The sequence below is a fragment of the Microtus pennsylvanicus genome, chromosome 7, assembly GCF_037038515.1.
Source record: "Microtus pennsylvanicus isolate mMicPen1 chromosome 7, mMicPen1.hap1, whole genome shotgun sequence".
NCBI lineage: Eukaryota > Metazoa > Chordata > Mammalia > Rodentia > Cricetidae > Microtus > Microtus pennsylvanicus.
In genome coordinates, this window is record NC_134585.1 from 68839818 (window position 1) to 68855808 (window position 15991).

The window sequence follows — 15991 nt, forward strand, 5'->3', positions numbered from 1 at the left end:
GGTGGAATGTTCTATACATGTCTGTTAAGTCCATTTGCTTCATTACCTCCAATAATTCTCTTAATTTTCTATTAGGTTTCTGTCTGATTGACCTGTCCCTTGGAGAGAGAGGTGTGTTAAAGTCTCCTACTACTAGTGTGTGTGGTTTGATGTCTGCCTTGAGTTCTAGTAATATTTCTTTTACATAAGTAGGTGCTTTTATATTGGGGGCATAGATATTCAGGATTGAGATGTCATCCTGATAAATTGTTCCTGTTATGAGTATAAAGTGACCATCTCGGTCTCTTCTGATTGATTTTAGTTTGAAGTCAGTTTTGTTAGAAATTAGTATGGCCACACCTGCTTTTTTCTTAGGACCATTTGCTTGAAACACCTTTTCCCAACCCTTTACTCTGAGTAGGTGCCTGTCTTTGTGGTTGAGAAGTGTTTCTTGCAAACAGCAGAATGTTGGATCCTGTTTTTGTATCCAATCTTTTAGTCTGTGCCTTTTTATAGGTGAATTGAGCCCATTAATATTAAGTGATATTAATGACCAGTGGTTGTTACTCCGGTTATTCTTATTGCTTTTGGTAGTAGAGATTGTGTGTCTCCCTTCTTTGAGATGTGCTGGTGAAGGGTCGCTAGATGCCTGAGTTATTGTAGGCAGTGTTGGATTCCTTGGGTTGCGATTTTCCTTGTATTACTTTCTGTAGGGCTGGATTTGTGGCTACGTATTGTTTAAATTTGTTCTTGTCCTGGAATGTCTTGTTTTCTCCATTGATAATGAACGATAGCTTGGCTGGGTATAGTAGTTTGGGTTTGCATCCATGGTCTCTTAGCTTCTGCAGTACATCTATCCAGGACCTTCTGGCTTTCATAGTTTCCATAGAGAAGTCAGGTGTAAGTCTGATCGGTTTACCTTCTTAAGTTACTTGGCCTTTTTCCTTTGCAGCTCTTAATATTCTTTCTTTAACCTGTATATTTTGTGTTTTGATTATTATATGGCGAGATGTTTTTCTTTGATCCAGTCTGTTTGGTGTTCTGTATGCTTCTTGAATATTTAAATGAATATCTTTCTTTATGTTGGGAAAGTTTTCTTCCATAATTTTGTTGAAAATATTTTCTGGGCCTTTGAGCTGTGACTCTTCTCCTTCTTCTATTCCTATTATTCTTAGGTTTGGTCTTTTTATTGTGTCCCATATTTCCTGAATGTTTTGTGTTGAGAATTTGTTGGCTTTGCTTTTTCTTTGATCATTCGTTTATTTTCTCTATGGTGTCCTCAGCATCTGAGATTTTTTCTTCTATCTCTTGTATTCTATTGATTATGCTTGTTTCTGTAGACTCTGCTCGTTGACCTAGATTTTCCATATCCAGCTGGTCCTCAGTTTGTATTTTCTTCCTTGCCTTCATTTCAGTTTTCAATTCTTGAACTGTTTCCATTACCTGCTTGATTGTTTTTTCTTGGTTTCCCAGGGTATCATGTACGTATTTCCTCATTTCTTCAAACTTTTTGTTATACTTCTCATACATTTCTATAAGGGCATTTTTTACATGTTGTTTAAGTGTTTGTATGTGCGTGCTTATGTGTCTGTGTGTGAAGCTGCTAGAGAAACCGAGAAAGTGAGAGGCACAATCTTACTGTGTCTTCGTTTTGTTTTGCAAGACAGGGTTTCACTATGTAACTCTGGTTGTCCTGGAACTCACTCTGTAGACCAAACTGACCTCAAACACAGAGCTCTGTTTTCCTCTGCCTCCCAAGTGCTGGAATTAAAGGTGGGCACCACCACCTCCCATCTACTTATGCCTTAGGAAAAGCACCTGGGCTGTGAGGAGAACAGGTTGAGAAGCCAGAGAAACAAAATCATCGCGACCACAGTCAGAAGCTGTTGGCTGGAGAGGAAAGAAAGGACTCTGGATAAGCATTAGAAGTCATCAGATCTGTAGTTCTGATGTGGAGCAACCAGAAAACAAGGTGTCAAGAAGAGGACGATGGGGAGAGGACCAAGAGGAAGTCAGTTGGCCCAGGCCTAACCATATGAACCAGGAGTGAGAGCAGGGATGGCAAACACCAGTCATTTCCCAAGATGTACAGAACTCTTTCTTTTTTTTAATAGAAAAGTGGAGACAGAAACTGGGAAGGCGCTCTCTGTCAGCTCACACAGCACATTATGGAGATGTGTTGACGGAGCGCTACCGAGCCAACAAGCCCATGGGCCATGTTGGCATGCATCCCTTCTCAGCTCAGCCACAGCTTCCTCACTCCGGCGCTGCTTGCTGTCCGTGGTCCAACAACGCTTCCAAACCTCAAATATCTTTGAGCCATTCAGGGACTAGTACTTTCCAGAACATTCATTTGCCATGGGTGAGTGGAAGGAGTGAGAGGCTGAGGAAGAGTGGAACTGTTCATTCAGCAGCACGGAGTTCTCTGCACCCAAGTGCGGGGTGACTTCTCGTTGCCACAAGGACATTTCTGAGTGGCTCAAGCAGCTCTCTGGGGAGCGGTGCCTGGAGAGGTGGAAATAAAAATAGACTTTGGATGCCAGTCTTTTTCTTGTGCCCTGGACAGAGCCTTGTTTGTCCTGCTCCTCTGCTCCCTGGCTTCCCTATTTTAGAGGAGCTGGCTGTCAATGCCACACGTCCTCACTGATAGCCTCTTCAACTTCGCAAGCAGCTTTCCTGCCAAGCCTCTTATAGGTTGGAGCTCATTGCATCAGCTGTCCCTGTAGCTCCCAGGCAGTCAGGGAATTGCGGACCACACAGAGCTGTGTCTGGACTCCAGCCATGAGAGCACACAGTGTAGTCAGGGCAACTAGAGGTCAGGGGCCAGAAGTCACAGGTCAGGACCTCACTCCCCATCACCCTGCTTTACTCCTTCTCACCTCCAGAGGTCCTACAGGGTTCTGCTTTCTTCCCACAGAGTCTGAAGTTGAGATCAGCAGACTCAGGATGTGCAAAGAGCATTCTCAAGAGAGAATGTTTGATTGCTGCTATCAGAAAGGTTAACAAGTCTCTCTGCAGAGAGCCCTCTGGTGGAATGCACCATCTCTGCCTCTTTGGGCAATGTCCTTGGACAGTAAATAGGCCTTTGTTCTCTAGACTCTTTGAAGGGGCCCGGAGAGCACAGCAAAACCTTGGCCAGCCCCAGGCTGAATCAGCAGTGGCATTGTTGACCTGCTCATCAGGCATGGCGTCAGGAACTGGTGACTCTCCTGGCTCTAGTCCAGGATCCTTGCTTCCCTGTGCCCTATCCACTGACCTCCCCAAGTAACACTAGTGCTATGTGCACATCTTTGCCCCCTGTGCAGGAGATCCCAGAAAATGTCTGCCTGATCTACGGTGGCTTTTGTTGTTGTTTGTGTGTTTTATGTTGACCTGGGAATCCGCAGTGACAGGAAACTGACAGCCAGATTCACCTTAGCTGAGAGGACTAGAAGCATCAATAGAACTCAGGACCGCGAGGGGTGCACCCACACATTGAGACAATGGGGATGTTCTATGGGGAACTCACCAAGGCCAGCTGGCCTGGGTCTGGAAAAGCCTGGGATAAAACCGGACTCTTGAACATAGCGGACAATGAGGACTACTGAGAACTCAAGAACAATGGCAATGGGTTTCTGATCCTACTGCACGCACTGGCTTTGTGGGAGCCTAGGCAGTTTGGATGCTCAACTTACTAGACCTGGATGGAGGTGGGGGTTCCTTGGACTTCCCACAGGACAGGGAACCCTGATTGCTTTTTGGGCTGTGGGGAGACTTAATTGGGAGAGGGGGAGGGAAATGGGAGGCAGTGGCGGGGAAGAGACAGAAATCTTTAATAAATAAATAAAAAGAAAGAAACAAACAAGACTAAGCTAAGGCTGAGCTTCATAATTATTAAGTCTCCATGTCATTATTTGAGAGCTGGTGGCCCAAAGGAAAACCCGACCACACTCCTATCCACTCAGCTCCTCCGAAGGTTAGCCTTCCACTTTCTCTTTCCAAGCCCCTCACTGAGATCTGCTGACATGCTCTCATGAAGAAGTGATACTACACAGAAAGGCTGTGTGGTTCTTCCTGACAGCGCTACGTCTAACCAAGGTTTTCAGAGACAAGACAAGCAGAGTCTGCTACTCTGAAGGGACTGGAACCCAGCACAGCAATGCTGCAGTCTGTGATGAAACTGACGAACACGCTGCCCAAATGTTCTGTGCAGGTAAAGGAAGCAGAGCAGGCACATGAGACACTCAGGAAATCAATTTATAGTGGTCATCTTCTGTGTGCTGGGTTTCTCTTTCCTAGATGTCCAGAGACCAAAAATCTTCCTTATTATGCTACCCAAGCACTCCTAAAAGAAAACTCTAGAATTATTTACAGTGCCCATGCCCAAGGTCAGCTCTGACCCAGAAAGAGTAGATTTGCTTCCATAATGCCATTTTAAAATCAGATTATTCATGTATAAAATGTGTAGTTTATTGGTCACCAAAGGCCAAAGCATTCTTCTAAGAATTGAAAATTGTAGGAACAGGAAAGCAGAGATGTTGTGCTATACTAGATACTAAAAATACAATCAATAAATAATTCAAAACACATTATCTAAAGTAACTCAAGGACATTAGAAAGAAACTCCATAAACAGACCCCAAACCCAATGTTTGGTATAAGTCCTTTAATAAGTCAGCTCAAAATAATTACTTGAAACTAAAATATATACTAGAGAAAGCAAATTAATTTATATGTAATACATTAATTAAATTATATATATAATATATTTTAAAGGTGTGGAAAAAATTTCTATTCCTTAGTTGTATTTTTAAAACATGTTCAAGTAGCCACAAATGGCCAGGAAACACTTTTAAAGACACTCAACATCCTCAACCATCAGGGAAATGCAGATTAAAACTACTTTAAGATTCCATTTCAAATCACTAAGAATCGCCATTATCAAGAATTCAATTGACAAAAAATGCTCATGGACACACACACACACACACACACAGGCCTAGGACTCCCACCACAGAGACACCTGCACACACCTCTCTGCTGTCCTGCTCATGGACCCACACACACACACACACACAGGCCTAGGACTCCCACCACAGAGACACCTGCACACACCTCTCTGCTGTCCAAATGTCCATCAGTAGCTGAAGAGACAAGGAACGTGTGGTACATGGGCAGGAGTGAGGGGTCGGTGGTTAAGGACATATATTGCTCTTGCAGAGGGCCCAAGTCCAGGCCCCAGCACCCAGTCAAGCAGCTCACAACCCCCTGCAAGTTCAGCTCCAGGGACTTGATGCTCTCTTCTGGACTCTGTGGGTACCTACACTCACAAGCACAAGCAAACACATGAACACATACACTCATGCACACACACACACACACACACACACACACACACGAAGATAAATTAAATCTTAAAAAAGAAACCTGTGGAACATATACACAATGGATTATTACTAATGTGAGGAAAAGAGAAACCATGAATTTTTCCAGTAAATGGAGTGTCGTCACTGAGGCCCCAGAGAAAGAGTCTGCATCTTACATGCTGACTCCAGCTTCAAGTTTGCCCTTGCGTTTAACTTTGAGCACAAATAAGAGCCAGGAAACTAGAGACATGTCAACAGAAAAGACGTGGTAGACTGTACATAGAATCAAAGTCGAGAGACAATACTGGGGGTGGAAAGACATTAGCGGGGAAGGTGTAAGAGTAGGGCAGATGGGGCGCTAGCCCAAAGGAAGGGTGACATATATGGAAAGCCTTATGGGAACCTTATGAAAAATCTTAAAGATTTTGGGCAGTGGTGGTACATGCCTTTATTCCCAGCACTCAGAGGCAGAGGCAGGTGGATCTGTGAGTTCATGGACAGCCTGGTCTATAGAGCAAGTTCTAGGACAGGCTCCAAAGCTACACAGAGAAACCCTGTCTCGAAAAGCCAAAGAAAAGAAAGAAAGAAAGAAAGAAAGAAAGAAAGAAAGAAAGAAAGAAGAAAGAAAGAAAGAAAGAAAGAAAGAAAGAAAGAAAGAAAGAAAGAAAAAAACAACCCCAAAGATTGCAAATGCAATTCTCCTGCCTGGTAGAGAAGGTATAGGATTCCTCCCTGCAGATTACTGGTTAGAAGCCCAGGACTAGGGAGGTCATGGGCCCCAGGGCAGAACCTTTATTGCTATTTGCTAAATGGCCATGCTGTCCAATTGCCTTCGGATTATTTACACTTCTTCCCACAGATGTGGGCTGCTCCCAGTGGGCAGTAGTGGGTGGAGAGACACATAGCTGCTCAGATGCTGAGAAGAGACTGAGTACTCAGGCCTAGGCAAGCATTTGTGCCAACCCACTGCCAACCACCACCACTCGGGGAGCACTGTGGAAGAGGAGCTGGAGAATGGAAGGTGCTGGTAAGTGTGTGACACTCATGACCTCACAGCAGCAGGGTCAATCCAGCCAAGGCTCCAGCACAGACAGGCTCTCCAGGCCCTCACCCTGACTGTGGAGCTAGGGGGACGAGTTGGGTGGGAGATGTATGGGAGGGAGATGTGTTGTTAGGGAGGATCCTGGTTGGGAGGCAGGGAAAATGTGACTGTGTTTCATTGTACAAATGGACAAATGTATGAAGTCCTTAAGAATAAAGACAAAATTGGTTTTGAAAAGTCAACACAAGTTATTTACACAACCCAGACAGAGATGCCTGGGCACGCAGGCTGTACCAAAGCACCAGACGTGACGGTGAGCTTATCAAACTCCACGATATCCCAGGACAGAGCACAAGCACGGCTCAGAGCCCATGGCTGGTGCCCCCATGCTTAGCCTCTGCACTGCAGCCATCCTCCTCTGCACTGCAGCATCCTCCTCTGCACTGCAGCATCCTCCTCTGCACTGCAGCATCCTCCTCTGCACTGCAGCATCCTCCTCTGCACTGCAGCATCCTCCTCTGCACTGCAGCATCCTCCTCTGCACTGCAGCATCCTCCTCTACACTGCAGAATCCTCCTCTGCACTGCAGCATCCTCCTCTACACTGCAGCATCCTCTACACTGCAGCATCCTCCTCTACACTGCAGCATCCTCTACACTGCAGCATCCTCCTCTGCACTGCAGCATCCTCCTCTACACTGCAGCATCCTCTACACTGCAGCATCCTCCTCTGCACTGCAGCATCCTCCTCTACACTGCAGCATCCTCCTCTACACTGCAGCATCCTCTGCACTGCAGCATCCTCCTCTACACTGCAGCATCCTCTGCACTGCAGCATCCTCCTCTGCACTGCAGCATCCTCCTCTGCACTGCAGCATCCTCCTCTGCACTGCAGCATCCTCCTCTACACTGCAGAATCCTCCTCTGCACTGCAGCATCCTCCTCTACACTGCAGCATCCTCTACACTGCAGCATCCTCCTCTGCACTGCAGCATCCTCCTCTGCACTGCAGGCATCCTCTGTACTGCAGCATCCTCCTCTACACTGCAGCATCCTCCTCTGCACTGCAGGCATCCTCTGTACTGCAGCATCCTCCTCTACACTGCAGCATCCTCTGCACTGCAGCATCCTCCTCTACACTGCAGCATCCTCTACACTGCAGCATCCTCCTCTGCACTGCAGCATCCTCCTCTGCAGTGCAGCAATCCTCCTCTACACTGCAGCATCCTCTACACTGCAGCATCCTCCTCTGCAGTGCAGCCATCCTCCTCTACACTGCAGCATCCTCCTCTACACTGCAGCATCCTCCTCTACACTGCAGCATCCTCCTCTGCACTGCAGCATCCTCCTCTGTACTGCAGCATCCTCCTCTACACTGCAGCATCCTCCTCTACACTGCAGCATCCTCTACACTGCAGCATCCTCCTCTACACTGCAGCATCCTCCTCTACACTGCAGCATCCTCCTCTACACTGCAGCATCCTCCTCTACACTGCAGCATCCTCCTCTACACTGCAGCATCCTCCTCTACACTGCAGCATCCTCCTCTACACTGCAGCATCCTCCTCTACACTGCAGCATCCTCTACACTGCAGAATCCTCCTCTGCACTGCAGCATCCTCCTCTACACTGCAGCATCCTCTACACTGCAGCATCCTCCTCTGCACTGCAGCATCCTCCTCTGCACTGCAGCATCCTCCTCTACACTGCAGCATCCTCCTCTGCACTGCAGCATCCTCCTCTGCACTGCAGCATCCTCCTCTACACTGCAGCATCCTCCTCTGCACTGCAGCATCCTCCTCTGCACTGCAGCATCCTCCTCTGTACTGCAGCATCCTCTACACTGCAGCATCCTCCTCTGCACTGCAGCATCCGCTGCACTGCAGCATCCTCCTCTGTACTGCAGCATCCTCCTCTGCACTGCAGCATCCTCCTCTACACTGCAGCATCCTCTACACTGCAGCATCCGCTGCACTGCAGCATCCTCCTCTGCACTGCAGCATCCTCCTCTACACTGCAGCATCCTCCTCTGCACTGCAGCATCCTCTACACTGCAGCCATCTTTCTCTGCACTGCAGCCACCCAATTTTACTTCATGCCCTGAACATCAAAGCAATCCTGACAGGGACGCTGGGCATCACGATACCTGGGCTCAAGTCACACTACAGACCACAGGGACAAAGCAGGGCAGTAGCACAAACAGACACATAGATCAATGAGTAGAACTTAGGATCCAGAAATAAACTCCAGCACAGCAGCCAAACTGATGACTTAGGGTTAAAAACGCTGGAAAAAGCAACTTCCATCTATAGCACAGGCTGGATCATGAAACAGGAACTATCTTTCTCAACCTCACACAATTCTTTACTCAGAATGGATCAAAGACTTAACAAAAGATGGGAAACTCTGAAACCATTAAAAGAAAATGCAGAGAAAACACTTCACACTACGGGCAGAGACAGCACCGTGTCACAGTAGGAAAATGTATCAGCCACTTTCCCACTTAGTTCCCGCGTGACGAGTGAGCGAGGCCAGGGTCGCGCCTATGGGCTCTGGAATCCATTAGTTTGTTGAGTATTCACTTCTCGGGAAACTGTGCTGGAAAACACACTGGGAGCTGAGGCCACTGGGTAAGGACAGAAGGGTTCTTCCGAGGTTAAAAGGACGTCAGTCAATGCCATTTTCGAGCATTTCATACTAATATTCCCCGAGACAAAGGTTCAGTGGACTAGGCCCTCATTTCATCACGCTGAACAAAGTACACCATATGGTTGCCAGAACAGAACGCTATGGCGAAGGCAACTTAAAGACAGACAGGTTTATTAGGATTAAGGTTCCTCAGGGACAAGAGCCCGTCAGGGCAGAGAAGCAGGTGCAGGGTTCCAACTGTGAATACCGCCAAAAAAAAAGACCCCAGAGCCCTTTGTGTGGCCAGGTCCCTTTCTCCTCACACAGTGCAGCTCAAAGGTAGCTGATCATGAATATCAAAATTATTATTGTTAAAATCTGATAAGCTACAATAAGGAACTAAAAGCTTTAAGACGTGACTTGGATAAAAGTAAGATAAAGACAAATATAAGCATGCAGTCCTGAATAAGAGCTGTTCGCCGTCTGTTTCCTGTGTGCTGTGGCTGGAACACAGGCATTGAACACTAGACAGGTCCTCAGACACCGAGCTACACCCCTTAACCGTGTGCGGGGACGAGGGTGTCCCTTTGCACATGGGCAGAGGACAGAGGTAACACTAGGTCTCCTGCTGTGTAACTCTCTGCCATGTCCCCTGAACCTGGTTGTTTTTTGTTTTGTTTGTTTGTTTTCCTGTCAGGGTGGCTGAAGTGCCAAATCCTCTTGTCTCTGTACCCTGCACCCCCAAAGTGCTGGGGTACAGCTATGCTCAGGCACACACACTTTTACTTGAGTGCTGGGTATCTAAACTCAGGTCTTGCCTGCACGGGGCACTTCTCACTGAGCCATCTCCCCAGCTCCTAAAATACTCAAAGCATCATCTGCAGAGGTTAGCACAAAACCACACCGACTCCCGTCAGCTTGGGCAGTGTGTGGCATGTTGATAAAAGCGAAGCTTCCAGGAACAGCAAGAAGCTAACACCACACTGCACCTCACACTGACGAAGAGAGAAGGGGAGGGAGCTTTAGACAGGAAGTGTGCCTGCTGTATGCATCATCATCCTAACACTCTAAAGGTGGAAAGTCAACCACATTTCTCAGATCAAATACCTGAGCTGAAGGGAGCCTAAAGAACGTGGTTCTGAAGAAGGAGAGTAAACAAGTAGACCAAAATGCCGCATTCTCGCCATGCCTTTCCCTTGTGCCATGCGGCCTTGGGGGACCCCTAGCACCAGAACAGCAGGTCTGGAAGTGCCAGCCTGAGACCTGATGAAAAGGCACACTATTATCTCATTTCCTAAAACAGGGTTCTAAGTTGATATTATTATTATTGGTGTTGTTATTGTTATTCTAGCTTCTGCCTCTTGCATCTCCTAAAGACTGTATTCCCAGTATTTATTTTATAAATTAAACCTTTTAAAATTCCAATCTGCTTTTAAAGTTAAAGATTAAAGATCATTTATTATTTATTAAATAATAACAAACAGTCCTCAAACAAACATACTATGGTTTTTTGACCTCCAATTTCTTTTTCAAATAATTAACAAATACGCAAAGTAATATATTAAAAGCTGCTAAAATGTGGTGATTCCAAAGTATCCTATAGATGAAGCTTTCACACAAGAAAAAATATGCATTGCTAGGCTTCTTACGGCAACCAATTTACACACAGAGACATCCCTACCATTCTTTTCTGAACAGACAACTCAGTATCAAGAGTCTTGCTGTCTTCAGCAAGGTGAGGATGGAAGCATCATTTTATTTAAAGCTCCAATCTTCCTCAATCTCTGGTACTTTTGGAAAGGTCTGGTACTCATACACAAACACGAAACACTGCTGCCATCTTCTGGCGCAAAGAATCCAGTTCTCAAACAGGAAATGACCAGATGGCGTCAACAACAGCAGATCAGGTCAAACAAATGGCGGAATGGGGCACAGACACCACTGCAGCCACAGTTATTCTCTGATGATGCCTGTGATCAGTCTCCCAGTGCTAACACGACCAAGCGACTTAGCTATGTGTGAAGCAGTTCTTGCTTTTGGCTCTCGTAAGTGAGGGCAAAGTTAACTCTTTTTTTTTTTTTAATTGAGAAAAGGAAAAAAAAGTTTCCCCCTCCTCCCAGCCTCCCATTTCCCTCCCCCTCCTCCCACCCTTCTCCCCCTCCCCCCACTCCTCTCCCCCTCCCTCTCCAGTCTAAAGAGCAGTCAGGGTTCCCTGCCCTGTGGAAAGTCCAAAGTCCTCCCCCCTCCGTCCATGTCTAGGAAGGTGAACATCCAAACTGGCTAGGCTCCCACAAAGCCAGAACATGAAGTAGGATCAAAACCCCGTGCCATTGTCCTTGGCTTCTCATCAGCCCTCATTGTTCGCCATGTTCAGAGAGTCCGGTTTTATCCCATGCTTTTTCAGTCACAATCCAGCTGGCCTTGGTGAGCTCCCAATAGGTCAGCCCCACTGTCTCAGTGGGTGGGTGCACCCCTCGTGGTCCTGACTTCCTGGGTGGGGTGGGTTGGAGGTAAGGGGAGATGGGGAGAGAAAAGGGAGAAGGGGAGGATGGGGGGAACTTGGGGAAAAAGGAGGATTGGGATAAAGGAAGGCTGGATAGGGGAGCATGGAAGCACAATTCTTAGTTAAGGGAGCCACCTTAGGGCTGGCAAGAGACTTGAACCTAGAGTGGCTCCCAGTAGCCCAAGGCGTTGTCCCCAGTTAGTTCCTTGGGCAGATGAGGATAGGGAACCTGAAACGACCCTATCCTATAGCAATACTGACGAATATCTTGCATATCACCATAGAACCTTCATCTGGTGATGGATGGAGATAGAGACAGAGACTCACACTGGAGCACTGGACTGAGCTCCCAAGGTCCCAATGAGGAGCAGAAGGAGGGACAAAGTTAACTCTTTAGCGACCGTGTGAGACAGAGCCACTGAGACTAAAAAGAGTTGGCGCAGCCTTCCCCTGGCCATGCAGCTGGTGAACGAGTGCTGGGGTTTGCATCCAGGAACACACTCTGGATGGTAATTAAGCTGTAATATTCCCTGCATCATGCAGAAAAAAATTAACCCAGGCTTAACTTACTGGGATGAGCAGTAGCATAATTAATATGACAATCAGGGGTGTCAGGAAACAGAGGCTAAAGTCTGAAAGAAGCATTAGTGATCTTGTGATTATATCAGACACTCACCCTCTGAGCACCCACGGACAGACGCCAGTGATATATAAGCGATCACACCACTTTAGATTGAACACAATTTCACATTTTTAAATCTCAACAGTTAATGCTCTAAGAAAACTCAGCTTGCTCTGATATAGTCTGAAATGTTAATCATGGAGTCTGTAACTCTGGCACACAGGGTACTTGCCACTTCCCCTTGCTCACGCTGAACTTCCAGGAAGAGGAACAGCCACATGGAGCTGCACTGTTCGCACGCACACTACTGTCTCAGAAGTCTCAAGGCAATCCCTGTGGGCTTCAGTTCTCTATACGTGGTAAATAAATTACTAAAAAGTTTATGAAACGATCAATGCGTTTTGAAGTTATAAGAATTTTATGTTTGCAAAATGACAAAATGGATAACTTCAATATTAGTTCTGTGACTTAATAAATCAAATGAAACCCCTATTCCTCATGCTCCATTCTAATAGAATCTGAGATAACTAAAGTGGCAAACTGTCATAAGATAATAAAACAGATGGCCAAGTAAGATGCTGAAGGTGATACAGAACTCTATATTTATATCTCTATCTCTATATCTATACATAGTGAGCAAATATATAAGCCACCAGAGACTTGTGTGCACGTCAGGGACCAACCCTTCCAGTGGTAACTGGAGCATCTCACCCGTCCTACAGTGAAGCATCACAGTCTAACCCACTCACTATGACCAGCATGCAGGGAGCAGTGCAATCACAGAGTCCACAATATTCGGGATGAGTTTACCCGACACTCAGGTGTCTCCAGGAAAGACATCCCTGTAAATACACATTTGCTGGAACGCATGTGGTGAATTATAGATATGGCAGTCACTTGCATAAGTGACTGTAGAGTCAAGCTGTCTGTATCTGGTCAAAAGAGAAATCTTCTGGAGGTTCTGAGGGGTTTGATTCAGCAACACCAGAGTCAGCATGACCCCCCAAACAAAGGATCATCAGAAAACTAAACTGTACAACCAACCTAGAAAACGGCTATCCAAATGACTGTTGGGATATGTTCACAGATTGTAGAACCCAATGTTGCTATCCACACTCCCCAAATGAACAGAGTCAAGCCATCTCAATCAAAACCCCAGCAGGCTTCTTCAAGACACCAACAAGCTGACTCATGAGCAAAATGAATGTCAACCACTACTCACGCCGTCATCACAGACTGACTGAAAATGGACCAGATTCAGTCATAAACTGGGAGCCATAAACTTCCAGAAGTCCCTGTGGCTTTAGGTTAGGTGAAGAGTGACTCCCAGCATCTACTAGGCATAGAGAAAGTTGATAAACCAACCATAGTGAACCAAGTTGAGAGGAAAACCACAACCTATAAAAACCATTTTGTGATCTGGAAAAGAACCTGCGTCCAGAACATGCAAAGAAGTGTCGTCATCTAAGGAGGAAACAAATCGGTGTTTTAAAAATGAGCAAAAGATACTTTATGAAAGATGTATTGATAACCAGTAAATAAAACTATGCTCAGCATCTGTAGCCATTAAATATGCAGAATAGGACCACCATGAGCTATTACTACCCAGAAGACCTAAAAGGAAACGCCAGGAACAAGGGTGTGTGGAGTGATCACCTGTGGGATGACAAAGTGACAGTGACTTCGGAAAGCAGCTGAGAGTTTCCTATCAAGTCAAGCCTGCAGCTCCCGGGATTGGCAACCCCACACTCAGATATTACTCAGATGAAAGAAACCTTACCACCTACATGAAAATGTATATAGCATTTATTTCTAAATAATTTCCAAAATCTGGGATAGGGAAAGATACCCTTTGGTTAGTAAGTGGACAGTTTGTGGGCGAGCCATCAGAAGGTGCTGCTCCCGCAACAATGCAGATGCAAACATGCTAATCAGGGTCAGAGCCAGAATCAAACGTGCTGGAGTGCCTGCTCCACGGGCGTGCTGGCCTAACAAAGGCCAACCACGGGCCTGCTGGCCTACCCAAGGCCAACCACGGGCCTGCTGGCCTACCCAAGGCCAACCACAGATGTGCTGGTCTACCAAATGCAGTCAAGGTGTCCGCAAGAACAGTCGTAAAGTACTCAGCGTCAGAGACTAAAATGGTTGTTCAATTGTATGTATCTGTCAAAATCCTGAAAATACATTAAAAGGCATTCTTAAGTAAATTATCCTTTGTTTCATAATTTTTATCCTTTGAAGCTTCCATATATTTATATGATATGTCTTTTTAATGAAAAATTATCACCATGGTCAACATCCATGAATTTCACAAATAAAATATCAGCACAAAGGCAAACACAGCCTCTGAGGGAAGTGAACTGACTCCTCCACTCACTGCGCTCCATGATGTCACCTTACCACACCTAAGTTTCAGAAAACATAAAAGTTCTGCTTCTCACAGCTATTCCAATTAGTTTTACATTCTAATGATTTCAGTCTATATGATTACAGGTGTATGCTGAGACTACACAGAAATATAAAAAAAGCCAATCTGAACCAATAACAGTGCACTGTTTCCACTATGTGCTGTGTTTTTCAAAATGCACCCAGCATTTTTAGTAATGCTGTATTAACATTGCTGGTCTAAAATCTGAAAAAATAAATATATAGCATATCCAAAAATGTCCATCACAACATGGTTTTCTGTGATATCTACTTCCTGATGGACAGACTTTTCTCTGCATAGAATGCCAGCCATCTCTGCATGTGAATAGCACCTGCACATAGTAATACCTGTTCATACATGTAAAAGCTCCTGGAGCAAAACAGGAACGGAACTCTCATGTTAGCTGAATGAATGAAACAGCCATGTTTTTGAGAGAGGTCTCGCTATGCTGCAAGGGACAGCTAATTCTTGGGTGTAGTCTTCCTGCTTGAACGTTTCAAACAGACGGGAGGGCGGAGACACCAGTGAACACCACGAGGCCTGTTTATAACCAGTCATTATAAAGAGCAACACCCTAAATAAAACTTACTTGCAAACACTAGAGGGCGCGCTAAGCCAACAGACTTGGGAATGCAATTGTAAAACTTAGTTTATCCTTAAATACAAACTGTGACTATTGTCAGCATTAAGAATTTTGCTTTCAAACAGAGAAGGAAACTGAAGAGGAGAAATCCATTCTTCCAGAACATATAACAAAATTTCCTACGACCCCACTGCAATCCTCTTCAGCTTCCAGTTACAATATAAACAGTTCAGCATTGGGAGAAAGAAGTAAGGGACAAAAATGTCCTCGTCCCCAAGGGAGATTATACAATGTTCAGGTGGCTAAATGGGAGTAAAAAGACTTTCACATGTTTAAAGTTGAGGGAAATTTTAAAACTAATCTGGTAAAAGACATAATGCTAATGTATTAAATAATCTCATAGTCTATTAAAGTGTAGCTTAGCAATTTTTACAAAAGTAATTTTAAAGCTACTATCTAAAAAAAATTAATAAAATTATTATTTCTGTTGCTCTTATCTGCAGCCTTCACAGTTTTATAAGTCAACAGCCATAAGAAATTGGAAAAGAAAAAAAAAAACTTAAGGCTTTGAACTGTAGATCAAGAACTGAGCTTCTACCTAAAACCTCACAGGAAGTCCTCCTGGCATTTCTAACTTGTTTCTGTCACTTTCCGTGCAGCAACTAGAAATCCCTGAAACAGTGCTAGCTGCCCCTAGTGATCTGGGAAGGCCCTGGAGCCTGATGTCAGGCAGCTCTAGATGAGAGTTACCTATTAGAAAAAGGCATTGCTATAGTTCCCACAAACGCTTCCATTTTGTCTTTCAAAAATAATTACAAGAAAAAAAATGAGCATTGTAAATATTTCAAAGCCCTAACTTAAGC

At 45.3% G+C, this 15991-nt stretch overlaps 1 protein-coding gene across 2 annotated transcripts in view; it reads right to left on the reverse strand.

The window, feature by feature from the left end:
- Positions 1-15991, reverse strand: part of Pigk (phosphatidylinositol glycan anchor biosynthesis class K) — a 93353-nt gene that overhangs the window by 42351 nt on the left and 35011 nt on the right. Inside the window, exon 10 of one of the 2 annotated variants that reach the window (XM_075981045.1) lies at positions 2069-2484. The exons of the other annotated variant lie outside the window; for it this stretch is intronic. Within the exon in view, the coding sequence (XP_075837160.1) occupies positions 2310-2484 (175 nt within the window). The 3' untranslated portion in view covers positions 2069-2309. Of the gene's footprint in view, positions 1-2068; positions 2485-15991 lie in introns of those variants that run through there. 2 annotated transcript variants of the gene reach the window in all.